At 44.1% G+C, this 27,998-nt stretch overlaps 1 protein-coding gene across 1 annotated transcript; it reads left to right on the plus strand.

Moving 5' to 3' along the window:
- Positions 1-1,515: 1,515 nt before the first annotated feature.
- LOC132391834 (prostate androgen-regulated mucin-like protein 1 homolog) lies at positions 1,516-19,261 on the plus strand. The gene is made up of 4 exons (XM_059965502.1): positions 1,516-2,084; positions 14,168-15,208; positions 16,771-16,849; positions 17,579-19,261. Exons 1-4 carry the CDS (start codon positions 2,042-2,044, stop codon positions 17,661-17,663), a joined length of 1,248 nt encoding a protein of 415 aa, XP_059821485.1. The 5' UTR covers positions 1,516-2,041; the 3' UTR covers positions 17,664-19,261.
- Positions 19,262-27,998: the final 8,737 nt, after the last annotated feature.

Here is a 27,998-nt window from a genome sequence, read left to right on the forward strand (position 1 = left end):
AGACCTAAAAGATCTGTATAACATTATGAGGGGCATGGATAAGGAAGTTTGTCAGAGCCTGGTCACCAAAGGAGATCGTCAATGCTAAGGGTATAGGTTTAAGGTGGTGTGAGAGGGAGTTTAAAGGAGATTTAGCTGGCAATGAAGTCCCACATACACAGTTAGTGAACTGGGATTAGAGAAAAATACTGCCATGGACTGAGAATTGGTTAATCTGCAGAATTGGAATGAACTGGACTGTCTCAGGGTGGAAGGTGGTAATCGGTGGAGAACTGTGGGTGGTGTGGGTCTGTGGGGGAAGCTGTTTGTGACCTATTGGAGAGATAGTTATGGGAGGGTTCTGTAAGGGCAGGTGAAGGTGACCTGTAGTGGGGGCAGTAGATTGTGGCTTGTAATGGAGTAGGTGAGAATGATCTGTCAAGGTGTATGACCTGTAGAGGGGTGTGGGTGTCGGTGTGAGCTGTAGAGGGATTGATGAGTGAATGTAGAGTTATAGGGGTGAGGTCTACAGGTGCATGTGACTTGTAGGGAAGTACATGTGGTGACTTATAAGGGTGTAGTTGAGGGTGACGTGTTGGGTGGTAGGGGTAACTGTTGAGGTGTAGGTGTGAGATAGGTGAGAGTGACCTGTTGGGATGCAAGTGTGTGACCTATAGGGGGTTGGTGAGTGCGACCTGTAGGATTATAGGGGTGTGATCGACAGGGGCATGTAACTTGTAGAGAGGTACAAGTTCATGTGGTGACCACAAGGCCACTAGGGGTGTAGGTGAGGGTGACCTGTTGGGGTGTCGGTATGTGACCTGCAGGGAGGTAGAGGAGGAGGACCTTTTCACGTACTATCTTCCAGTTTCGATCTCAGTTACAATGGAAATGTCAGGTCCTCTCCACCTCTTCTGAGCATCACCCCGCCCACACACAAGCACGAGATGCTGGACATCCTCAGCCCGTGGCCCGGCGGAGTTTCCAGAAGGTTCTGGATCCCACGTCCGCAGTGTTTTGGAGCTCCCAGAGCTGGTGCATTGGTTTGCTACCTGCTTTATCTCCGGACCCGACTGGCGGCTTTACTTTCGTTTCAGTGGAAGTGAAAGTCCTGGTTTTGGTGTGGGTGTGCCGGATCTGATCAGCCCCGCCCGCCCAGAGGCGGTGCGCCGTCGTTGGGGGAGTCGGTCAGCGGCGGGAGGGACAGAGACACTGAGAGCTGAAGCGGCACAGTCCCCGCCTGATCCCGCAGACGGCACGGTCATCCCGCCTGATCCCGCACAGGGCACAGTCCCCGCCTGATCCCGCAGACGGCACGGTCATCCCGTCTGATCCCGCAGACGGCACGGTCATCCCTCCTGATCCCGCAGACGGCACGGTCATCCCGTCTGATCCCGCAGACGGCACGGTCATCCCTCCTGATCCCGCAGACGGCACGGTCATCCCGCCTGATCCCGCAGACGGCACGGTCATCCCGCCTGATCCCGCAGACGGCACGGTCATCCCGTCTGATCCCGCAGACGGCACGGTCATCCCTCCTGATCCCGCAGACGGCACGGTCCCCGCCTGATCCCGCAGACGGCACGGTCCCCGCCTGATCCCGCAGACGGCACAGTCCCCGCCTGATCCCGCAGACGGCACAGTCCCCGACTGATCCCGCAGACGGCACGGTCATCCCGCCTGATCCCGCAGACGGCACGGTCATCCCGCCTGATCCCGCACAGGGCACAGTCCCCGCCTGATCCCGCAGACGGCACGGTCATCCCGCCTGATCCCGCAGACGGCACAGTCATCCCGCCTGATCCCGCAGACGGCACGATCATCCCTCCTGATCCCGCAGACGGCACAGTCATCCCGCCTGATCCCGCAGACGGCACAGTCATCCCGCCTGATCCCGCAGACGGCACGGTCCATCGTTGGATCCCGCAGTCGGCACGGTCCATCGTTGGATCCCGCAGTCGGTGGCCCAGTTCTCCTGAGTAGATCCGAACTCGTTGGTTCGGACTGAGTGACAGGAATCGATCCCGGGTTCTGTGCCCGAGTCTGTACACCAACCGCCGCAATGCTCCGCAACGCCGGTCTGGCCACTTTGCTGCTGATCGCAGGTGAGTTCGTTGCTCGGGTGAAAGGTGGGATGGGAGTGAGTGAGTGTGAGTGTGCGGTGAGTGTGAAATCAGTTTCTGCGTTTGGCGATTGTGAATCGAGTGGTATGGCTGAGTGTGTTTTGGTTGTAAGTCAGCAGTGTGGGTGAATGAGTGAGTGTGTTTTGGCAGTGAAGGCATGTGTGCAGTGTGCTGAGTGAGTGTGAGGGTGTAGGTTACCGGGTGTGCGCCGGTGTGTGGTGAGGATGTGGTGTAGGTACATGTAGTGTGTCGGCATGAATGCAACCTGAGCACATATCACTGAGTGTGTGGGTACATGTACACTGAGGGTGGGGCAGAAATTTCCCTTCACTGTAGCAATTGCAATGACAGTGACTGGTGAGGGTAAAATTCAGGGATTGCTAAAGGTCACATCGAACAAAGGGTGGGGTGGAGAATTATGTGAACTGCCTAAACAAGGGAGATGAACTGGATCATGAAACAGCTGAGAGGGAGAGAGTGACCTTCAGGTAATAGTTATGTAGGTATGTCATACATACATCCACAGATGTGTGGGGATATTGTCAACAGACAAGGGGGTAAGTACTGATCATCTGTTTCTCAAGACCACCACTGATCTACCTCAGTGTCACCTTCCTACATGGTCACATATTCCTTGACCCATCCAATAGCCAGAAATTTGTGGCTGAAACATAAAAGTGTTGAATAGGTTCTTGATGGTAAGGGTGTCAATGGTTATGGGGCGAAGGCAAGAGAATGGGGTTTAAGAGGGAAATTAAACCAGCACAGCAGAGCAGACTCATTGGGCAGAATGGCCTAATACTGTTCCAATGACTTATGGACTGTCGCCCCAGTCCGCCAGGGTAGAGAATTCCAAAAGTTCACCACCCTCTGAGATGAGGAAGAATTTCTTCACTCAGTGGTAAGCACCCACCCTGTTCTGTAAGGGTTTTGTGAATTTCCATTTGACCTCCTTTCATTCCTGCAGACTCTTGAGACTAGAGGCCCTCTTCGCTCTCTCTCCATTTTATCCCAGCATTCCCTCTGTGCTGCCTGTATGGCAAGCTCATCCTTGCTTGGGTGAGGATAGCAGAATTGTATATGATTCTTCATGAAGGTTTCTACGTGTCAAATCTTGTTCACAGCAGCATCACAGGCACATAGCATCAAATGAAAAAAAACAGATTATACATTTTTACAAGAGAAAAAACACAATTAGAACAAAAACAAACTCACACTTTTCAGTGCAAAGTGGTCATAGTGTTGCTGAACTGCAGTGGTTAGGATTTTGCCAGTTGGTTTTACAATCAAATGGTTGGAGGAAAGTAACACACTCAAAATGCTGGTGGAACACAGCAGGCCAGGCAGCATCTATAGGAAGAAGCACTGTCGACATTTCGGGCCGAGACTCTTTGTCAGGACTAATTGAAAGAAAAGATAGTAAGAGATTTGAAAGTAGGAAACATCGACAGTGCTTCTTCCTATAGATGCTGCCTGGCCTGCTGCGTTCCACCAGTATTTTGTGTGTGTTGCTTGAATTTCCAGCATCTGCAGACTTTCTCGTGTTTGGAGGAAAGAATTCATTCTTGATCCTAGTGGTGTGGCTCTTCAGGCTTCATCACTTCCTGCTGGATGATAGCCACATAAAGATGGCATAGCTGGGATATTGTGAATCTTTGTTAGTCTGGAATTGGCTTATTAATTTTGCCTTGCATTGCTTTTCATATGGATCAAATTACACAGTGCATTGAGGTAGAACAAGGTAAAACAGTAAGAGAATGCAAAATAGAACTGTAATGGCTACAGAGAAAGTGCAGTGCAGGTAAACAATAAGGTGCAAAATCATAATCCTGTAGATTGTGTGGACAAGACTCCATCTTAGCATCAGTCCTTGGAGGAGGACAGCAAAACTGTATATGATTCTCCATGGAAAGCCTACAACCACATGTTCATGCAGGATTGGAGTATGTCCTCCAGTCCTGCAAGTATCAAAACATTTGCATTCCACCAAGTCCTTGGTTTTCCTTCACTTTCTACATTAGGGACTATTCCCTCCTTTCATTCCCAAATTCAGCATTCCCTCCCAAAACCTTTACACCTCTAAGTTATTCCTTGAAATCCATCCTTCCGTTTTAGCTTTCAGTCACTTGTCCTGTTGTGAAGTTTTGTTTGAAAGTTCCTGTGAGCAGCACCTTGGGGATGTTCCACTAGTTAAATGTGTGTGATATAGTATAATCACACTATTTGGAATGACCTGGGTGAGAAGTCAGCTTTGTTTGCAGAGTTTGATGAGCAAGTTGCTCTTAGTTGAATAGTCCTGTTCTGAGAACGGTTTCAATCTGACTGCAACACTTAACCACTCATGTGTGTTTGCATCTGTTCTGTCTCTGTAAACCTGTTAGCAGCTTGTGGAATCAAATTCCGCTCCCAGGATTGCAGCACAGACGTTGGATGCAGATCTGAGAGGGGACTCTGCTGTCTTCTGGGAGGCCACCCGTGTTCTCGTCATTTAAAACTTTTTGTGAATTATTTCTCTTTGTTTTAATTGGTCTATAACACAGTTTTGGTTTTTAAGGTCTATTATGACTCTGTCTAGACTGAATTTCAGTCCTTGTGCTTTTTTTGTGTTCTTCCCTAATTTTTGATTTCATTTGGTAAATTAACCTTTGCCTTAACTTAGAAATTTCTGCTTATCTGCATTGCATTAGAAATGAAATTCAGATAAATAGAAAGCAAAAGTTTAAGGTCCGAACCGAAGCTTGATATACATCATGAAGCTGGAAAGAGTGAAGAGAAGATTGATGTGAATATTTCATCAGGACTCGAAGGCCTGAGTTATAAAGAGGATGGGCTGACTAAGTTTTTATTCATTTGCATATTAGAGACTGAGAGGTGACCTTATAAAAGTGTATGAATCATGAGGCGGGTAGATCGGGTGAATACACACAGTCTTTTTTTCCCAGAGAAAGATGATCACAAACTAAAGAGCATAGGTTTAAAGTGAGAGGGGAAATATTTAAAAGGGACCCAGAGGCAACTTCCTTCACCAGGAGGGTGGTGGATATATGAGACTAGCCAGCAGAGGAAGTAGTTGGGGCATGCCAAGTAACAACATTTTAAAGTTACATGGACAGGAACAGTGATAGGAGAGGTTTAGAGCAACATGGACTCAACACAAGCATGTGCAATGTTGAGACTTTGTGAAGCTCTGGTGAGCTGGTTTGCACCCCTTACCTTAGGATGCGCTGAAACTGGAGAGGGTTCCCTGGAGGCTCACGAACATGTTTCCAGGATTAAACAGCTTGGCACGTGAATTGCGTTTGATGGCTCTGGGCCTGTATCCACTGGAATTCAGAAGAATGAGGGGTGACCTCATTGAAAGCTATTGAATGTTGAAAGGCCTAGGTAGAGTAGATGTGGAGAGGATGTTTTCTATGGTGGGAGAGTCCAGGACCAGAGGACACAGCCTCAGAACAGAGGGGCATCCTTTTTGAACAGAGGTAAGGAGGAATTTTTTCAACCAGAGAGCGGTGAATCTTTTGAATTCTTTGTCACAGGCAGTTGTGGAGCCCAAGTCTTTATATTTAAGGCAGAGGTTGGCAGATTCTGGTCAGGGGATAAAGGTATATGGGGAGAAAGCAGGATATTGGGGCTGAGAGGAAAAATGGATCAGCCATGATGAAGTGGTAGAGCAGACACAATGGGCCCAATGGCCTAATTCTGTGTCTATGTCCTATAGATGGAAGTAGTTTTAATGGGCTAAATGTTCAGTTTCTGTTCTACATATCTATGACGGTAAGCAAGCAAACCCATAAAAAGTGTTAATATATAGAAAGACGTATAAAAGTTTAAAATAAGGAATTCTGTATCTGAATGCGTGTGTGCCTAATCTGAAACTACGTCAATGACTCATTGATCAATAGAGATAAATATATTTGGATAGCCACCTACAGAAACCTGGTTATGAAGTGATCAAAGTGGGGATGTTAAATTTTAGTCCAGAAGGTAAAGGTGGTTGTGAAACTCTGTAGGGAAGTGAAACAATTTACAAAAGGGGATTTCAGCGTGGAAGTTGTGGGGGAAGCAAGAGGCTGCAGATGCTAGAATCTGGAGCAACAAGCTATCTGCTGGAGGAAGTGAGCAGGTCACACAGTGTCAGTGGGGTGAATGTGAGGCAGGAAGTGTGATCAAGACCATGCAGATTGAAATCTAGCACTCATTTGGGTGGAGGTAAGAAGTAAACCAGGAAGGAGTTAAGTGATGACTTCAAACTACAACCACACTTCTAGGAAAAAGTATAAATTTAAAAAAGGGGGGAGTTCTACAAAGATTGGCACTTTAATCCTTTTTTTAAAATTTCACATTTTAATTCCACGTCCCATTCCCATTCTGATATGTCTATCCATGGCCTCCTCAACTGTCAAGATGAAGCCACACTCAGGTTGGAGGAACAACACCTTATATACCGGCTGGGTAACCTCCAACCTGATGGCATGAACATTGACTTCTCTAGCTTCCGTTAATGCCCCTTCTCCCCTTCTTACCCCATCCCTGATATATTAAGTTTTCCCCCCTCCTTTTTTTTCTCTTTTTCTGCCCATCACTCTGCCTGTTCTCCATTTCCCTTTGATGCTCCCCTCCCGCTTTCTTTCTCCCTAGGTCTCCTGTCCCATGATCCTTTCCCTTCTCTAGTTCTGTACCCCTTTTGCCAATCACCTTTCTGGCTCTCAGCTTCACCCCACCCCCTCTGGTCTTCTCCTATCATTTTGCATTTTCCCCTCTCCCTCCTACTTTCAAATCTCTTACTATCTGTTCTTTCAGTTAGTCCTGACGAAGGGTCTCAGCCCGAAACATCGACAGTGCTTCTCCTTATAGATGCTGCCTGGCCTCCTGCGTTCCACCAGCATTTTGTGTGTGTCACCTTAATCATGAGTGACTTTCATTTTCATGTAGACCAAAATGGTAGCCAAGAGAACAAATTCATAGAGAGATTCCTAGAGCACTATGTTATGGAGCCAACTTATGGACCAGGCAATTTTGGATCTAATGATGTGTAACAAAGCAAATTTAATAAATAAACTCACAGTTAAGGGTCCCCTAGGAAAAGGGATCATGACATGATAGATTTAGTATTTAATTTCACTATGAGATATTTGGATCTAAAATGACTGTGTTAAACATAGGTAGGAGGAATTACAAAGGAGTGGTGATGGAGCATGCTCAGATGGACTGGGCAAATGGACAATGGGTAGTAGACAAGTAGAGATAGTTACAAAGATCAATGGACTCCCAATAAAACTCTATCCCAGTGAGATAGAAAAAACTCTAAGAGGGATTGGGAAGGCTTCAGTGTTGGGGATGGGAAGGGGGAATAGACCAACTGTGGTATTAAACCTAGAGGTTAGTGAGGGGTTTGGAACCCAGCAAAAAAAGACTGAAAAAGTAGTCAGGAAACTAAACTAAAAACATATATAAATTGATAATAAATTCTTCCTTTACTAGTACATAGAGAGGAGACCACAGTGAACCTTTGGGAAATAGTTTTGAGGAAGAAGGAATGGTCAAGGGCATATATCTTGTATTAGTCCTTTACATTGATGAAATTATGAACATCCCATTAATACTGAACTATTCCAGTTGGAAGTACATGACATTATCGACACTAGAGAATGAGAATTAGGCAGACCAGTGGAGTTAAAGGCTGATGAGTCTCCTGGACCTGATGGTTTACATCTTAGTGGCTGCAGAGTTGGTGGAGACAGTGGTTATAATCTTGCAAACATTTTCAAATAGTACATCACTGGAGAGGCCATTTGGTCCCCAATGTTACGTTGATTTTAATGCTACTTTATACCAAATGTTCTACTCCTGTATATCATTCATATCCTTCCATTCTGTACATGTTCATCGTCTATCTAAAAGCCTCTTCAAATGCACCAAACTGCCTGCTTCCACTATTACTCCTGGTAACACAATACAGTTATCTATCACTCTCTACGTTAAAAAAAAACTTGCTCTTCAAATCACCTTTAAACTTCTCCCCTCTAACCTTAAAAGCATGTACTGTTGCATCTGGAGTACAAGACTTAAATGGACAACTCCTTATTTTTAAATAGTGACCCCCTAGCTCTAAAACAGAAAACACTAAATTGCCAGCAGGTCAAGCAGCATCTGTGGATAGAGAAATAGTTAACGTTTCAAATCCTGGACCCCACATCAATTCTGATGTAGCATCTCACAGATGTAGTCTGACCTGCTGATTGTTTCCAGCAATATCATCTTTTATATCTGATTTCCAGAATTTGTGTTTCATTTTTATTTCAACTTGCTGATGGGATAGTGTAACAGTTACTTGTGTAACCTTCAGAATGTTTTAAGATAAGTTAAACGTAGATTACTTGAGAAAAGAATGCCTCAGTTATTAATTCTAGTAGTCTAAGCTTGAACCACTCATCTCCCAGTTCATGCAATGTTAAACATTAAGCTATCTCAAGACATATATACTTAATGAATCTCTGTCCTAAAATCTGAAATGGACTTTTCCCTTTCGTGACACTTAATGGAGTTCTTCATTCTTTATAAACCAATAAATCTGTAACTACTTTGCATTTGTAAAATGCCTTATCATTGATTGACAAATTATAAATCATTTCACTTCGATGTTTGGTGTTGGACAGTTATTTCAGATGGCATCTATCGTACAGCATAAGATTCTCCCTGTTGAAGGGTCTTGGCCTGAAACGTTGACTCGTTATTCCTTTCCATAGATGCTGCCTGACTGGCTGAGTTCTTGCAGCATTTGTGTGTGTGACATAGGATTCTTCCTGCTGTTTCTCAGGCATCCTCACCGAGAGAGACTATCTAGTTATCCATCATATTGCTGTCTGTGGGAACTACACTTACACAAGTTCTCCATTGTGTTTTCTACCAAGGAGTACTTTAAATGTTACATTGGTTGTGGAGCACTTTCAAATGATGTTATGAAAATCTAAGCCTTTCATCCCTATGATGTCTCCTTCAGAGGTGAAGGTAGATGAGATATTAAACTAATGGCCAATCAGGTTATTCAAGTAAAGGCATCATTTAAAAACCAGTGGAGATCTGTCCCAGGTGATCTCTGCCTAAATAATTAGAGAGTTTTCCCCTAATGTCCATTGACTTCAACTTTATTAGACTTCTTTTAGATTCTTGTTCATTTATTCAGATTCATTTATCAAAACATACAGTGAATTGCATCATTTGCATTACCAACCAACGTAACTTAAGGGTGTCCTGGGGGCAGCTCACAGGTGGTACCACACGTTCCGGCACCAACATACCGTGCGCACAATGTTCAGCAAAACAACAGAAGCAACAACAGCAAATGAAGCCTTTTCCCACCCAGTCACACACACAGAACAGGCCGCCTCTTGGCCTGGACTCACAGGCACTGGGTCTCCAACCTCCAGATACCCTGACCCTTTGACGTTTGGACCTCGAGCTCCAGACTCGCTGACTTCGGTCTTCGATCTTTGGGCTTTAACCTCCAGACTTCGCTGACCTCTGGATAATGACCCCAGGACTTGCTGATCATGGGACTTTGAGGTCTGCCAGACTTCATCAAGTGTTGCCTTGGTATCGGGACACCCCCTCCCACCTCTCCTCCATGTTTAGACCAAGGTTGTGATGAGTGAGTGGTGCTGGGAAATTGTCCCGTGATCAGCCTAGTGTTAAATAGGTGGGATGCTGGGTGGATGCTGTTGCCAGTTCTGTGCTGTGTCTCCAAGCACATGCACGCATAAGTAAATGAGTAAGTAAAATCCAAACTGTGCATCGGCGAGCAGGTTGTCGACAACAATTTTAATGACAACTTCCATCATTTGCTGCTGATTGACAGCAAACAGATTGGGTAGGAATTAGTCAGATTGGTTATGTCTTGCTTTTTATGAGCAGAACATTCCTGAGCAATTTTCCACATTGTTGCGTACGTGCCAGTGTTAGGACTGCACTTTAGCAGTTTACTGGAAGTCCCCAGCACTACAGCTGGGACATGTCTGGTTCCATGGCCTTCTCTGTACCCAGAACTCTCAGTGGTTTCATACAGACTGATTTTGGTGCTGGTGAGATCTCAGGGGGAACCAAGATTCAGGTAGATTTTTTAGTCATGGCTGTGAATACTTTGGCCTCGTCTAGAGCATGGACATGCTGGGCCATTATTGATCGGGTGACCCCATGTGCAGCAGATTGCTACTGTCTCACAGTTCTCATGATTGGATTCAATCCTGCCTTCTGGGGTTCTCTTTGTGGAGTTTGCACATTCTGCCTGTGTCCTCGTGGGTTTCCCCCAGGTTTTCCAGTTTCTTCCCATCATATGAGGAGGGAACAGAAGGTGATGGACTTTTCTCTCTGAACTTTAGTGGAGAGAACACGCTTGTTTGTATAAATAAATATCTGTGCTCAACCATGATGAATGCTTACCTAATGGAAAGCCTCTGCCAAGCAGACCACAACCTTGTTATAGGGTTTGAAGGCTTGCATACCTCCATGACCTGGAGCTATGTTAGCTGGAGCCAGGGCCTTATGTTTTGGCTCTTGGTAGGGTCACCCAGGTTAAAGGGTAGAGGCCAGACTAGGAGTGGTCCACCTGCCCCCAGAGCTAACAACCCTGACTAGTAAAAAAAATGTTATGGAAACAGCAGTGAAGAATCCTCTATCTGTGCACAGTTATCTGTGTACGGACAGACAGAGATGGAGGACCTTTATTGCTGCCCTGAACATCAGCAGCATAATGGGCAGTAAAAAAATGTGAATGCCTACTTTTACTGTGGATACATCATCTGTTAGGAAAATGATTGTGTGTGTGTGTGTGTGTGTTTGTGAGTATACATAACATAATGGATATGTTTATTACTTTCACATTTAAATATCAATGCATGAAACCAGACCAAGTGCTTGTAAGTAGGATTGGCGATGGATGTGGTGAGCTATGTACTTCCGTGCTATATGAATCCTTGACTCTATCACCATCCTCTATTCTGGGTCAAGGATCCTTACATCAGGATTTAAACTTCTCTCTGGGTTCATCCAGGTAACCTTGTTTTCTCCGTTTCGTATGCACACATTGTCCCATGTTTGAGCTGATCTGGGCTGGGCTGGTCTTGGCAAAGGACATCCACCCAGGGAAGGGTTAATATCAGCTCGGAGAGTACTGCTCTACTTCTGACATGAGCAGAGTTGATTCTGGAAAAACCCAGATGTGACTATTCCGTTCAGTGGTGTAACTTATCATGTTCCTGCTCTCCCTCTCCATTCCCCTTGAAGATTTGAGGACAGGCCTTCAGGCAGTGTGAGTTTAATCTGCCTGAAGGCCTGTCCTCAAATCTTCAAGGGGAATGGAGAGGGAGAGCAGGAACATGCTCCTGAGAAGTAGGATCAGTTGTGGTCAGACTGAATGGTGCAGCAGCTACAACTGGCAGAATGGTTTGCCCCAGCTATATCTATAAACAGGAATGTTAATCCCCTTTAGTCCAAACAACATGGGGACAGTGGAAACAGTGAGTTAAACCTTATCTGCCCCAGCTGTGCCTGGCTATCATTAACTGCACTTCAAGGAAATCCTGAAACACAGCAAAAATGTTGGCAGTAGTCACTTAGAGTGGGGAAGTGGTCCTCAGTCTCTGTATTGAGCTAGCTGTAGGAAAAGCTTTTTAACCAGACTCTTTAACCAGAGTCCTGAAAATATAACCCTCAACTCTTTTCCAATCTCCATGTGAAAGCTCCCATTGAATCTGCCTCCCCCTCAAACCCACATCTTTCCTGTTTCTGTTGCCCAATTATTTGCCAATTAATCAGTGATCAGCTTCTTCTTAATCACATTTATCATTTGGAGCATGCTGTAAATTCTCCCCCTACCTTTCTCTACATCAAGATGTATAGGCCTACTCCTCCCAGATTCTCCCTCACTCTGAAGCCTTCACTTCTGGGACTGTTCCTTTCTCTTGCTTTGTGCTGTCTCCAAAAATGTAGAACATTAAATGGTGTAGCACAGGAACAGGCCCTTCAGCTCAACATATCTGTGCCAGCCACCATGCCAATGTAAAATAATCTCATTTGCCTGAAGTGCATGTTCCTGTCCAAATGGCATTTAAAGATTACTATTGTAATTGCTTCCAGCATGTTCCAGGCACCTAGTGTCTGCGTGTGGAGAAACTTGGTCCAATAATCTCCTTTAAACATTCCATCTTTCACCTTAAACCTCTCTCCTCTAGTAATTGACATTTCCACCCTGGGATAAAGATTTGTTCTATCCATTCTAGGCAATGTGCTGCTGAACCTTTTCTGCAGCTTCTAACGAGCCTCTGCATGTGACGACTATAACTGCACATGATACTCTGACCGAAGTTTTATACGTGACTTCTCAACCTTTATGCTCACACTATGACAAGAATGCAGCGTGCCTTCTTTATCACCCTATCCTTGTGTCACATACTCAGAGAGCTATGGACTTGCAACCCAAAATCCCTCTGTACATCAATGCTTTTAAAGTTCTTCTCGATTTCAACATACCCTATAGTATCAGCAATTGTCACCTTGATCTCACAATCATCCACGTCCTTTTCCTTGGTGTATACCAATGCAAAGTACTCATTTAGTATCTCACCCACTTCTTCTGGCTCCAGGCATAAATTTCCTCCTTGGTACCTGAGTGATTCTGCCCTGTCCCTGGCTACCCACTTGTTATTGATATATGATAAAATGCTTTGGGGTTCTCTTTAAACTGCTTGCCAAGGTCATTTAATGATCCCCTTGAGTCCTCCTGTTTAAGTATTTTTCTGCTTCCTTTATGGTCCCCAAAGGTTCTGTATGATTTTAGTTTCCTAAACCTTATATACACTCTCTGGCCAATTTATTAGGTATACCTGCTCGTTAATGCAAATATCTAATCAATTCAATGCATAAAAGCATGCAGACCTGGTCGAGAGGTTCAGTTGCTTTTCAGACCAAACATCAGAATGGAGAAGAAATGTGATCTAAATGACTTTGACCATGGAATGATTGTTGGTGCCAGACAGTGTGGTTTGAGTATCTCAGAAACTGCTAATCTCCTGGGATTTTTACATGCGACAGTCTATCTAGCATTTACAGATAATGGTGCAAAAAAACAAAAAAAACAAACCTTAGTGAGCAGCAATTCTGTGGGCAAAGACACCTTGATAATGAGAGAGGTAAGAGAAAAGTGTTCAGACTAGTTCAGGCTGACAGAAAGTAACCATGCATTACAACAGTGGTGTGCAGAAGAGCATCTCTGAATGCATGACCCAACAAACCTAAATAAGGCCACGAATATGCAGGAGGTGCCTAATAAAATGGCCACTGAGTATATGCTCCCTTTTAGTTTTGACTATATTTGCATCATCTCATATCATCCGGGGTTCTCAAAACTTGGCATCCTTGAATTTCTTCCTCACAGTAAATTTGCTGATTCAATTTCCTATATTATCATCCAAATCTTTGAAATAGATGCCAAACAACAATAGGCTCAGTACCGATCCCTGGGGCACATCACAAGTCATAATCAGAGAGGTAACCATTCTCCTGCAAAGCCAGTGTCAGTGTCAAATCAGGATGCTACCTCATCCTGAATGCCATGCAGCTGAACCTTCTTGACCAACCAGTTGGCCCTTAAACTTGTCACTTGTGGACTGCCCAATAAGAGCTGCTCCCAGTGTATTCTCCCCAACTCCTGTTAATACTATTGCAGTTAGCCTTTCCTTGCCCCCACAATCTGCCTTGTTATGACCTGCACCTTTTTGTCTGCTGACATTGCACGTCCTCTATAACGGTAACAATTTATTTTGCATTCTGTTACTGCTTCTGTTTGTACTACCTCAATGCACTCTATAATGATGTGATCTGCATAAATGGCATGCAAAACAAAATTTTTCACTGTACCTCTGTTCATGTGACAATAATAAATCAATTTACCTATTTACCTTTCCCCAATTTAATGCTTGCCCAGAGGTCCAATCTTACCTTTATCCATAACTACCTTGTTGAAAACTTGTTGAGTTTTTCCAGTTCAATGGTTTGTTTTGTTTATTTTGCAGAATTATATATTATTTCAACTGAAGACAACACAACAGAAATATTACTCAATCCAACTGGATCACAAAATGGTTCAGAAGAAAATGCATTCTTCAATCTCACCGCATCTCCATCAGTAGCCATCACAGAGCTCTTCAGAATAGGGGCAAAAATCACCTCAACATCCACGGCTGTCACTGTGAGCATCGAACCTAGCTCCTCTCTCTCAGAGTACTCTACAGATATGGTCACCAACCCTTCTACTGCATCTTCAGGGGTCACACACAGCCCCTCAAAATCTAATTCACTGCAAACAAACACATCTAGCAGACAACCAACAGATGCTACAAGTACCTCCCAGGCATATTCAAATTTAACTGAATTTTCAAATACCAGTACAGTAGAGTTGAATTCTACATTCAACGGGAGCATAGCTCCAAATGAATCAGCAACCACTGATAGAACATCAGTGACAAAGAATACTACTCCATGGACAACTAGCACTTCAGTCCAGTCAACAAAGTCAGATTCAAGAACTTCAGACTCAACTGGATCAGAACCAAGGACAGATGTCACCAATGCATCACAATCAACCAACGGCAGTACAACAGCATTGCATTCAATCTCAACTAGTCATCCAACTTCATCATTCACCTCATCAGAGATAACCAGTGTATCACAGTCAACTTCAGCTTCAACGCAGCTAACCAGTGTCAGTATGCCACTAACCGTCATAACTACGGCCCAGTCAACAAGCACAAGTGTTGAACAGTCACCCACTGCTGAGAACCAGTCAACCGAAGCCACACAGTCACCAAATGTAACTTCCACAGTGAACCAAACAGAACCCAACATAACTGCATCAACACAAACCACGGCTACCACTGTTGGAAGGACAATAATAATAACAACAACAGCTTCAGTTACTACATCTACGTCTTCTTTGTCTACCGCGGCACCACAACTTTCACACTGGCCCAGTTCAGTGATCCTGAACACGACACCAAAGCCGACCCAGCAGACCCACAGGGACATTCAGCAAAGAGATGCAAGCCTAAGCACAGGTGAGTGAGTAGATAACATCCTTGTTCGCTCCTCTGTGAAACCTACGCTTCCTCCCTTCCACACAAAATGAAATGGGTTTCTGACAGGGGCTGTCCCAACTTCAACAGATCTCACAATTATTTTGCCATCTCCAGAGATTCGTTCCCATCAAATGATCTCAGACCTGAGTTCACAAATGGAAATAGGCAGAATATTCAGCATTACCTCCCTTCCACACACTTTCACTCCTCTTCTTTGCACTTAGACTTCATCGTGGCTTTGAAAATGGAAATATTTGAAGCTAATGAATGATGGGGAAGAACATGGAATGGGGCTGACTGGCCTGCTCTACAAGGAGCTGGCACAGATCCTGATGGGCCGAACACCTTCTTGCTGCATCTCCTCTCTCCCTCATCTGATCATTCAGCTGCACCTTAAACTAATCTTCACCCATTTGCTCAGGGAGAGAGAGTTCCATTCTCTCCTCACCTGGATGAAGGAATTATCCTGAATTCCTGACTGTCTTGTCTTGTAGACAGCTCATACAACTGCACCAGGAAATGTAAACATTTACAATATGGAAAAGTGCAATACAGTAGCCCACTATGTTGTGCCAAACTAGTTAAACTAGTAATTAAATGCTTAACTAAACTCCTGTCTGTAGAATATTCATATTCCATTCTCTGCATCGTCCTGTGCCTAGCTAAGAACCATCTGATGCTTCTATCATAGTCACCTCCACCACCCGCTGGCAGTGCATTGCAGGCATCCGCTGCTCTCTGTGTACAAAAACCTTGCCATGCACATCTCCTTTGAACTCACCCCCCCCCCACTCATCTTCAATGTATGTCCTCCAGTGTTAGCCATTTCAACAACAGGAAGAAGATACCTGCTGCCTTTCTATGCCTCTTGTAGTTCTATGAACTTCTATCAAGTCTTCCCTTAGACTCCACAGATCCAGAGAGAATGACTCAAGGTTGTTCAATCTCTTCCTTCAGCACATGCCCTGTAATGGAGGCAACATCTAGCTAAATCTCTAATTGTCCTTTCGATCGTCCAAAAGCTCTCTCACAAGACCTGCATTCTGGTCAACATTATCGTAACAAACCTTTCCTTGCATCACACACAAAATGCTGGTGGAACGCAGCAGGCCAGACATCATCTATAGGAAGAAGCGCTGTTGATGTTTCAGGCCTGAGACAAAGGATCTCAGCCTGAAACGTCGACAGTGCTTCTCCTTATAGATGCTGCTTGGCCTGCTGCGTTCCACCAGCATTTTGTGTGTGTTGCTTGAATTTCCAGCATCTGCAGATTTCCTCGTGTTTGCTTTCCTTGCATCTGCTGCTGTGCCCCAGTTTCTCTTTCCAAAGTGGCTGCCAGATGTATCGTACTCACAACCTACTTATACACCATAATATTGACAATGCCAGGGTTTTCTACTTTGAAGTTGTGTAGATACACATTTTACCTGAATAACTGCAGTCTGTTACGGGCATTTTCTGGGGGAGCACGCATTAAACATTTTGACAGTTTTTCTCTTTTTGTTCTGCCTTGCGGACTTGGCTTTGTCTTCTGTCTCCAGGAAGCGTAGTGGCTATCTCAGTTGTGGTTATCGTGGTGATGTTGGTGCTGATTGGGGGAGTCATGTACTTTAAAGTAAGGTAAGAGCCACAACAATACTGTAAAACACCTTACAATTGTAAAGGTTTTAACAGTAATTTTCTTTTGCTAAAGTTCCCATCACATCACTTAGATCACGGTGCACAGTAATTTCCTGGAGAGGCTGGAATTGAGATTGCATATGTCTTTAAATTGGGTGGTGGAGTGGAGATAAGTCTCTAAAGAATTGTAAGGCGCTCCATCCCTCCACTGGCCTGCAGGTCACCCTTGGGCAAGGTGTAGCACCTGTTTAGCCCCCTGATCAGTGTCACGTGAAGCCATGGGAGTAGATGGTGGATGGTCATATGAGCAGCTGGTGCATATCACAAGTCCTGGTTATGTGGCCATTGACATCTGGCAGACAGTCTCTGGAGTATTGATAATGGCTTGGATCACCTGTCTTGTAAAGACACTGCCCAGAAGGCAGCAACGGCAAACCACCTCAGTAGAAGAGTTTGCCAAGAATAATCATAGTCATGAAACCATGATTACCTATGTCATATGGCATGGCACATAATGGTGATGATGCTAATGTCTTTAAATTCATGGAAATTGATAAATGTTTCCTATGGTATATGGGCTGGTAGGCTGACAAACTTGTCAATATTGGTGTAAAAAGAGAAAAAGAATCACTATGGGTTGTACGAAATTCATTATACTGAAACATGATTCTAAGATAGTGGTAAAATTCCTGATCTTCTGGCTCAACACATCTTGTTCATTATTTGCAGGAATTCTTCGTATGGACGATTGTTGGATGACCAGGAAAATGGCACCTGGGAGAATTACAATAACCCACTGTATGATGATTCTTAATAAATTGGCCTTGAGACATAGACTGCTTAGTCAGAGTGAGAGGACTTGTTCATCCTGCACGATCAGCTGAAGATGAATGAGATGTGATTTCATGGCCAAATATTCAGCCTAATTCCAATTCTTCCTGTTTGGTCACTCTGGTTTCAATTTCCTTCCTTTTCCCATAACACTCACCCATCTCAATACTCCCAACCCCTATCTTCATTCCCCACCATCCCAAATCTCAGTCCTACTTCCCCCTTTCCAACCCTCACTTCTATCATCTTTCCACTTAGTTCAGCAGATTATTCCATCAGAACCCAAAATCTGTCTTGGAGATCAGCCAATGAATAGACTAACAGCTAAGTGGAGACTGAATATTCTGAGCTTGGGGCAAGGTTACTTCTATAGCAATTTAATTATTCCAGCTGTGTCTTAACCTCCATTAAAATTGGCATATGTGTATGAGTGGTTTGCCAAAGATGTTGAGAAGGAATTGGGAAGGCTGGTTGGGAAATAAGTCTGTGATTGATTGCACATCTCAAATGACTTGTGCTTTGCTAAGATGTTGTCAACTGAGACATTACCTAGAAATTGTTATCATTGGTCAAGTTCTAAGCAACTGAATCAGAGAAGAAAAATGTATTTTATAGTAGATGAAACAAAGGTTGAAAAGGCAGAGATAATGTTTCTGCATAAAACAATAAAATATACACTAGCTTTAGTGAAGTTACGATAGGAGAGTTGCATCAATGAAGATTATTCCCAAAGTTAGCTCACCCCAAGCTCAGAATATCCTGTCAACACTTAGATGGCAGGAAAAAGGAAGGAAAAAATTGGTTTAATTGTTTATGTTTTACAGAGTTTTATATGAAACTGATGTTGTTCTAAACCATTGATCATATATTGGATTTCATGGGAAGAATTTTCGATTAGGTCAGTTTTGAAAAAGGAGAAAATCAATGGTACAGCACAGAAACAGTCTCTTCAGCCCACCATGTCCCTGCTGACTATTGAGTCCCCATCTATACTAACCTTGATCATTACTACTTGGACCAAAGCTCTCCCTGCATTCGCTGTCAAGCGTTCGTCCAGATGCTTCTTAAATGTTGAGGGTAACTTCCAGCCAGGAGATTGAGGTAGGAAGGGTCCAAGGTTGAGAGAATGTGGATTTACTGCAGATGCTGGCATCTGGAGCAACAAATGAGATGTTGGAGGACCTCTGGGTCAGGCAGCACCTGTGAAGGAACAAGTACAGTCGACGCTCTGAATTGAGATTCTTCAGGTGACAGACTTATTACAGAATGTATGAATGCTCAAATCATGCAAAATTTGGAGTCAATGTGTGATTCGTGGAGTATTCTTTGCACTGGGTACAGATTTTTTAAGATTGTGTTGGATTCTATTTCACTTGTATACATCTGTCCCTTGAAGTGGCAACATAATGATAACTGTTTGAATTAGCTTTCCCTCTTCTGCAAACAGTCCAGTGGCCCTTCATAAGAGAGACATGTCAGTGATGTCAGACAATAAACTATGTGTCATGGATTGAAGTCCATGGCTGATTTTAACATAGCTTATTAATTTATGACACATAATAAACAGAGTTAATTATTCTACATTCTTTGAGTCCATCATTGGGAAGTTGCTCACTAAATTCAGAATTGTAAATTAACCATTTTTACTGAACCTGACCTAGACTTGGTTCCTTCAGACCCGCGGTGGTGCTGGTCTGAGTGTGCCAGAGTGGAAGGTAGTTTTTGTTCTGAGTGGGTACCGCCTGTGAACTTGCAGTTATTGAGGTGATGCGTTTGGAGACTCAAGACTGGAGGAACAAACAAGCTGCTGGAGGAACTCAGCAGGTCAAGCAACGTCAATGGAGGGGAAGGGACAGTTGAAGTTTCTTTTCCTCTAGTTTTATTTCAAACCCGTAAGTAAGCTCAGATCACAGCCTATGTGGGTCAAAGATGACCTGGGACTCAGGTCGGTTGGTGTTTACAGGATTCCCTGTGAATGTGGTGCAGCGAATATCGGCCATGTCGGACGCACAGTGGAAACCAGCATCAAGGAGCACAGGAGGTGTATCTGTCTAGCTTACCCAGAGAAATGGGCATTAGCAGAACATTGCAATCATAAAGACCATAGGATTCGCTTTGATGGCACAAAACTATTATACTGCACCAATGGGTTTTTGGACTGCCTGTTAAAAGAAGCCATTGAAATAAAACTAAAGGAAAAGAATTTTAATAAAGCCGAAGGCCTTGGCCTTGGTAAGAACTGGAATTCAATTGTAAACAAGGTGGGAGTGTGGAAACTTGATTGGATAAGCATCAACCAATCAGCTGGGACAGACTACAAGGTTATAAGTACAACTGGACTGGACCTGACCAGGCATCATCCCTGATGAAGATGGCAGAGTGTGTCATTGAAACAGTCATAATCGATACCTGTTCCTGGCGAGAAGCCCGAGAAGAGTTTATTCATTGTATACACTGTGAAAGCACTGTATCCTTTTTGAGATCCAACATTCCCACTGGAAACAAATGCCTAGTTAGCTCCTACTGGCGGTCAATGCACACCCGGTGCCAGACCAGTGGTGGGGTGGGACAGGACAGGTGCTGTGGAGATTTAGAAGGTGGGGGGCGGGAATCAATCCTTAATGTCACTGAGCTCTGAACTCAAAACTCAAAGATGTGCCCAAAATCCTGGTACAATAGTATGTATCATTTAAGAAGGTACATGTGGGGGCAAGGCTGAACGCGTAAAACTAAGACCAGCTGGACGGACACCATCAGCATAGATTTGTTGAGCTGATTGTTTTGTATTGCTTTAATAAATTGCAGTTCAGACTGAGGACCTTCCCATCTGGACCTGACTGGCTATTGTTCAGTGGTCATCATTGATGTGGCCTTGTCATGTGATCAATCATGTGACAGAACCTACCCAAAATAAGTCCAGAATGAGCTACCCCCTTGACCCTTGAGTCTCTCATACCATACAATCAGATAGCTTCATCTTTAGAGTCATACAGGTCCTTCAGCCCAACTCATCCATGCTGACTAAGGTGTTTACACGAGCAAGTACCATTTGCCCATGTTTAGCCTATCTCTTAAACCTTTCCTAATCATGTATCTGTCGATTTTTTTATTTTAAATGTTGTAGTTATAACTGCTTCAACCACTTGCTCAGACAGTTTGTTCCATTTACTGACTACCTTCTGTGTGAAAGATTTGCCCCTCGGGTCCCTTTTAAATCTTGCCCCTCTCACTTTAAAACTATGCCCTTTAGTTTTGGACTCATATACCCAGCTGAAGAGACTCGACCTTTCATCTTATCTGTTCCCCTCATGATCTTATAAACCTCTATAAGGTCACTCCTCAAGTCTTATCCTACCAAGAGAAAAACCCCCCAGCTTATCCAACCCATCCTTATAACTCGAGCCCTCCTGTCCAGGAACATCCTTGTGAATCTTTATCAGGTCCTTTACAGTTTAATAACATCCTGCTTATAGCTGGGTGACTAGAACTAAACACAATACTCCAAATGTGGTCTCATTCACAACTTGTACCTTTGTAACTTGATCATAACAATTCCTCTACCATTACCTATGTCCTGGTTGCAGATGAGAAACATTTCAAGCCCTTGTCCTCAAACACCCAGGAACAAAACCCCTGGGCTCCAGATTGTTGTAAATAATGGGCCAATGTCAGGGTATCTTTGAAAAGCAGAACACACACTTGGGCTGATTGTCTATTCATAATTCCCACACATGAGTGGGTGAGTAACTTTTCTGTCTGGCTGCTCCATAACAGAGATGTGTCATAGGAGTGGATCTGTCAACTCCACTCCTGATATTTGTTCTAGCTTGAGAACATAAGAGGCTGGGGTGGAAGGTCTGTGTCCTTTGTGTCATTGCACCAGATTCATCTTCTTTCTTACCAATAATCCTTCCCTCAACCTTCCAGTGACTCCTTGTTCCCACAAAGAGAAGGAGTTGACAAAGACTGGGAAGTCCCTGGAGTCTCATGACATTACAGATTGTGTCATAACTTGGGAAATATCATAATACCATTAGGAGATCCTTGTAAAACGTTTCTTTGAACTTATTAAATATTGATTAGAAAAGATGAAAAGGAAGAGAGTTTTAAGGAGGGGGAGGGGAGCTCTCAGTTTAAGATAATGATTAAAAATTGGCTTTATTTGTGATGTACTGTACATAGAAACAGAGAAATGCATTGTATCAAATCAAAGCAGCGAGCATTGTGCTGGGCAGTCGCAAGTGTCGCCATTCTTCTGGCACCAACATAGCAGGCCCACAACTCACTGACCCTAACTCTTATGTTTTTGGAATGTGGAAGGAAACTAGAGGATCTGGAGGGAACCCACACAATGACAGGAAGAACATACAAACTCCTTACAGAGCTTCAAAGACAGAAAGTCTTCAAGGGAAATCAAAACAGTTCAAGAAGGGGAAGTGTGGGATAGAAACCCTCCACAAATCAAGGTCTTGAGATCCTCCGAGCTCTGTTTCCAAAACAAGAGTTCCAACACAGTGGTGTTGTTATATCAGACATCATATTGTGGTCAACGTGTTTACAAAACTTTGAGTAAAAGATCAGACAACTAGATGAGAGTTGTCTTTACTGAAGCCATTCAACAGTGTGAATGTAAAGGTGTAAAGGGTCAAAAGGTGAGGGGTGGGTTGGGTTTCAAATGAGGAGGAGCTGCATTAATGCACCCATGTTAGTTGGTTATATTATTAACCTCGTCTTGGTAGATTAATTGGCCAGTGTAGGTTGTTTCTAGTGTATTCCTAAACTGGGAATTAATGGGAATGAAGGGAGGCAGGGTGAAGCTAAGTCTCTACTAAAGGAGATGTAAGACGCTCCTTCCTTCCACTAACCTGCAAGATTCCTTCCTTCCTTGAGCAAGGTGGAGCGCCTGCTTAGCCTCCTGATCTGAAGAATATTGATAATGGTTGGGGTCACCAACATTACCCAGAAGAAGGCAATAGTGAACCACATCTGCAGAAAATTTGCCAAGAACAATCACGGTCACCTCGGTCGCTCACGTCATACGACATGGCACATAACAAATGAACAAGCAAAGGGAGAATTAAAATGGGATGAATGTGGAATTGGTGTGAATGGGTTTTTGAGAATTGTTGAAGTAGCATTTATCCAGACAAGTGGTTATTTACACTCTTGACATGTAGGTGGTGTTAAGACCTTGGGGTGTCAGGAGGTGAGTCATCGCTGTAGGATTCCCAGCTTTTTACCAGCTCTTGTAGGGACACAGTTTTCACCGAGTCGTTGCCAAGTGTAACTTAGTTCAACAGAGTGGAGCAGTGCATAGTGTTGCTGCCTGACAGCTGCAGTGACCCCAGTTCAATCCCGACCCCCGACACTCTCTGCGTGGAGTCTGTGCATTCTCTCCAGTTCCATTTTATAGCCCAGTGGTCAGTTGACTGCTATAAATTGCCCATTGTATGTAGGGGCGGAGTGGAATCTGGGTGTAGTTGGTGAGAATGGAGGGGGAGAATTGTTGGGATTAGTGCAAGTGGTTGATGGTCAGCCATGGATTCGACGTCCTGCAGGTCCTGTTTCTTTTCTGTACTGTATCTCAATGACCTCACAGTAGAGGCAATGACTTTCATAACACAGAGCTGGCCACATCACTCCTTAAGTCCTTAGAATACTCCGAAGCTGTAGGAGATGGTGCTTGCAATGTATGCAAAACTGAGTTGTGGAAATCTGGCAGCCAAGTTGGACATTGTGATGACAGTACGATAATAAACAGATGATGTGTGTCCTTGCTGATGCCCTCGGACACTGGGAACCTCTCTCCTTCCTGCATTTACATGGTACAGGGTATCTTCTTCCCACTACGTGAGGACAGACTGTGTCTTAGTTTAACATCTCATCCAAAGCACAATGCATAACAATCACTGCAGGTTAATGCTGTAAAAACAGTGATGTGTATCCACTCGTGCTGATTTTTAGAAGTACCATGAACAGGGTGATCTTTAATTGCAAGGTTCACAGAGCAGCCTTGCTGTCTGTGGCTGCAGTGAAGGCTATTACACAAGTTATCATAGCTTCTGGCACTTGGCCGAGCAGCTGCATTTTCAGCAGCCACCTCTTAAAGGAGCACACCACCATACAAACAGTACTCCTCTTGCCACTGGGGATTGCTGTTACTTATTCACTGGATGCTGCACTGGTGGAAAAGTGCAGAGAAAGGAGACATCAAATGGACCGAGACCTGTTGGAGAACAGTGCCCAATACATAAGGTTCATTCCACAGAGACCTCACCCGCACTTCCCCACTACTACAGAATCATATTGAGAGGTTGGCAAGGAGGGTCTCTGGGGCTTGGTAGTTAGAGCATATGGAGCCTCACAGTGCCGGAGACCCAGTTCGATCCTCCCCACTGGAGTTTGCCCATCTTCTCTGGGACCTCGTGGGTTCCCAGTTTCCTCCCACATCCCAAATACACCTACGCTGGTAGGTTAATTGGCTGCTGTACATTGCTGCTATTGTGTGGATGGAAGGTGGAATCTGGGGGTATTTGATTGAAAAGAAGGTGATGAGAATAAAATGGGATCAGTGTGGAATTGGTGTAGATGAGTGGTTGGTAGTCAGCATGGTCTCAGTGGGCTGAAGGGCTTCTTTCCTTGTTCTGTCTTTCTATGACCATGAGAAATGTTCTGAATGCTTACAGCCTGGGGGAGGAAGACTGCACTCCAGGAAAATCACGTGCCCAGTTCTGTGGGTGAAAGTTAAAGTAGATGCTGTGTGGAGATTCTGTTACCTCCTTATTGCAGTCAAGAGCTGCAAACTAGGAGATAGGCAGAGTCTGGCGACAGTACCTGGGAGTGGTCCTGAGACTAGTAAAGTGAGGAGCTCTAGGTGAGGTCACAAGGGGTCCTGGTTAAAGTGAGGACAAAGAACAAATCGTGACCAAATGGGGTTACAAATCCCACTTCTTCTGGTAAAAAATAGGAGCCATTGTCCTTCAGAATAATAAGGTTGAAAATCTCACTGAAGATGAATTTTGGATTTGCATTCTGGTTGACATCATTTAGGGAGTTTTATGCTGACAACACAAATTAAACTATCTTTGAAATGTCAAGGGCCATGCACTGACACATACAAAGACATTGAGAACTGGGAGCAAAATTTCCCTCTCCTGAGGCAGGCCAACCTTCAATCACACAGTACTGTTTCAGGGGTCAACAAATAAATTTCTGAGCCTGGATGTTTATCTGAGCTGGTCTCGCTTCTGACTTTTCCTGTCCAACAAATTTCCAAAAGCAAATTTTCCTTTCCTGACCAATTTGAGGAAGCATTCCCATCATTGTAATGAGATTTATTGGAGAAAACTTGAAATATTTCTAACATGCATTTAATGAACTGATCCTTTTGGTTAGATAACCTTCAGTAGATGCATTTGACAGACAAGGTCAAGCCTTTGAGTTGTACAGCTCAACAGTTGGCACGCTTCACATTGCTTTATAAAGAGAACCCTGTTCTCACTAGCAGAGACAGCACTGCTGTATGACGTATGGACAACTGGGACTTTGGTTACAGCCAGTCACACTCTCAGCTACATCACTGATCCTTTTCTGGATGTGTCAATGGCAACATGAGAAATAGAAACAGAATGAGACACACAGATCTTCCCTCAGCCTCTGTCAATGGGATCATCAGCTCCTGTGACATAGAACAATAGCAGCAGGAGGAGTCTATTCAGCCCATCACGGTGACCATACAAATTCATTCTCTTCCCATAAACCTTGATCCTAGTCCTAAGCATATCTACCTCTTTCTTGAATATACACTCAATGGTCAATTTAGTGGGTACCTCCTATATCCAGTAAAGTGGCCACTGAGTGTATGTTCATGGTTTTCTGCTGCTGTGGCCCATCCACTTCATGGTTTGATGTGTTATGCGTTTGCAGACACCACAGTTGAAATGTGCGGTTATCCTGGTTAACTCGTGCTAATCCTATGTTCCTGCATCTGAACTATCCTATCCATGTGCCATTCTAAATGATTTTTAAAAATTGTACTGTATCCACCTCTAGTACTTCCTCTGGCAGCTCGTTCCATATACCCACCACCCTCTGTATGAAAACGTTGCCTGTCCTGTCTCTATTAACCCTTTCCTCTCTTAACCTAAACCTATGCTCTCTAGATTTAAACTTCCCTATCCTGGAAAAGGACATTGTGGTGATTTATCCCATCTATGCCCCTCATCCTTTTATAAACTTCTATAAGGTTAAGTGTTTAAGGCATTGGTCTAGTGATCTGAAGGTAGCTAGTTCGAGCCTCAGCTAAGGCAACGTGTTGTGTCCTTGAGCAAGGCACTTAACCACACATTGCTCTGCGATGTCACTGGTGCCAAGCTGTATTGGCCCTTGCCCTTCCCTTGGACAACATCAGTGGCGTGGAGAGGGGAGACTTGCAGCATGGGCAACTGCCAGTCTCCCATACAACCCTGCCCTGGCCTGCGCCCTAGAAACTTCCCAAGGCGTAAATCCATGGTCTCTTGAGATTAACGAATGCCTATAAGGTCACTCAACAACCTTTGCCCCAAAGGAAAACTACTCCAGTCTGTCCATTCTCTCCTTATAACTCAAGCTCCTAGTCCCAACAATACCCTTGTGAATCTCTTCTGAACCCTCTCTAGCCCTATAGGGCGGTGACCAGAACTGTGCACAATACTCCAAGGACAGCCTAACCAAGGATTTGTACAACTGTGACATGATGCCCCAGTTCCTAAACTCAAATGCCATAGCTGATGAAGCCCAGCACATTATACACTCGGGAGCTACTTCATTAAGTACAGGAGGTACCTAAAAAGTGACCACAAAATATATTTCTGAATGTCCGTGGTCTTCTGCTGCTGTAGCCCAGCCACGTCAAGGCTCTATGTGTTGTGCATTCAGAGATGCCCTTCTGCACACCACTATTGTAATGCGTTACTGTTGCCGTTTTGTCAGCATGAACCCATCTGACCTCTCTCATTAACAAGGCATTTTTGCCCACAGAACTGCCTCTCACTGGATGCTTTTGGTTGTTTTTCGCACATTCTCTGCAACCTTTAGGGAGGTTGTGTGTGAAATGCCAGCAGAACAGCAGTTTCTGAAATACTCAAACCTTGCCATCTGTCACCAACAATCAAAAATGAGCAAAGTCACTTAGATCACAGTTCTTCCCCATTTTAATGTTTGGTTTGAACAACTTTGACCATGCATGCATGCTTTGTGCACTGAGCTGCTACAACATAATTGGCTGATTTAATATTTGCATTAAGTGGGCACTGAGTGTACAGTTTGTGAGAAAAGTGCAGACAGACATTGGTCTAATTCTCAGCAAGCTCCACAGTACATTAGCTACTAACTGCATTATTTTATACCACAGACCGCAGTTGAGAATACTCATGTAATTATAATCATTTGTTCGGTTTGCATAATTTATTCCTCAGCTGGAGACTGCCCCACTTACTCCCAGTTTCTTTGCTCAAGGGTCCAAAGAGCTTTATTTATCTGCTGTGACATTCATTTGCATTTCTGACCTTGTGATTCATATTGAGCAGATAATGCAGTAGATTCACAGAGTACAAAGGAATCCCATTAGTCCACAGAGACTATATGATTCTTTGATAGAGTCTCCAATCAGCCCTACTCACTCCGCTCTCCTCACAGCCCTGTACATTTCCTCTCTATCTTAAATCTCATTGGAATTTCCTGCTGAATCTCCTCCAACTGTTCTCTTGGACGACCTCCAGGAATGTCCCAAGATGTCAGCATAAACTACATGGTTCCAAGAGCCAGAAATTCCCTATTTTTTCCTCCAGGAAAAGCTGTTAGGATCAGGGGAGTTTAGCTGGAAATGATAAAGCTGAGACTGATAGGTTTTTTCCATCTCCTTCCTCCCACCATCTGCCCACCATCCTGTCCCCATCTGTTTCCACCTATCCCCTGCCTGTCTCTTACCCACCCCTGTACGTACACCTATATAATGGCAATCTTTCCTCAGGGTCTCAGCTTGCACTTTTGGCCTCCACAGATGCCGACTGACCCGCTGAGTTCCTTTAATGTTCTGCTTTTTTATTCCATATTCCGGCCTCTGCGGTCTCATGTGCCTTCACCGATACATAATGTTGGAATCAGATCGTTTGGGACTGTACTGTGTCATAATGGCTGATAAGAAGTGGATTGGACTATAGTGTGCAGTTTTGGTCACCAAGGAGACTGTGGCTGAGCTGGAGAGAGTGCAGAGGAAATTCACCAAGATACAAGAGGTTCTGCAGATGCTGGAAATCCCACGCAATGCACAAAATATGCT

Source organism: Hypanus sabinus, chromosome 3 (genome assembly GCF_030144855.1).
Source record: "Hypanus sabinus isolate sHypSab1 chromosome 3, sHypSab1.hap1, whole genome shotgun sequence".
Lineage (NCBI taxonomy): Eukaryota > Metazoa > Chordata > Chondrichthyes > Myliobatiformes > Dasyatidae > Hypanus > Hypanus sabinus.

Coding starts and splice junctions, on each gene's coding strand:
- LOC132391834 (XM_059965502.1), top strand. CDS start 2,042: ATGCTCCGCAACGCCGGTCTGGCCACTTTGCTGCTGATCGCAG. Junction 2,085..14,167: donor CACTTTGCTGCTGATCGCAG/GTGAGTTCGTTG, acceptor TTTATTTTGCAG/AATTATATATTATTTCAACT. Junction 16,850..17,578: donor GTCATGTACTTTAAAGTAAG/GTAAGAGCCACA, acceptor CATTATTTGCAG/GAATTCTTCGTATGGACGAT.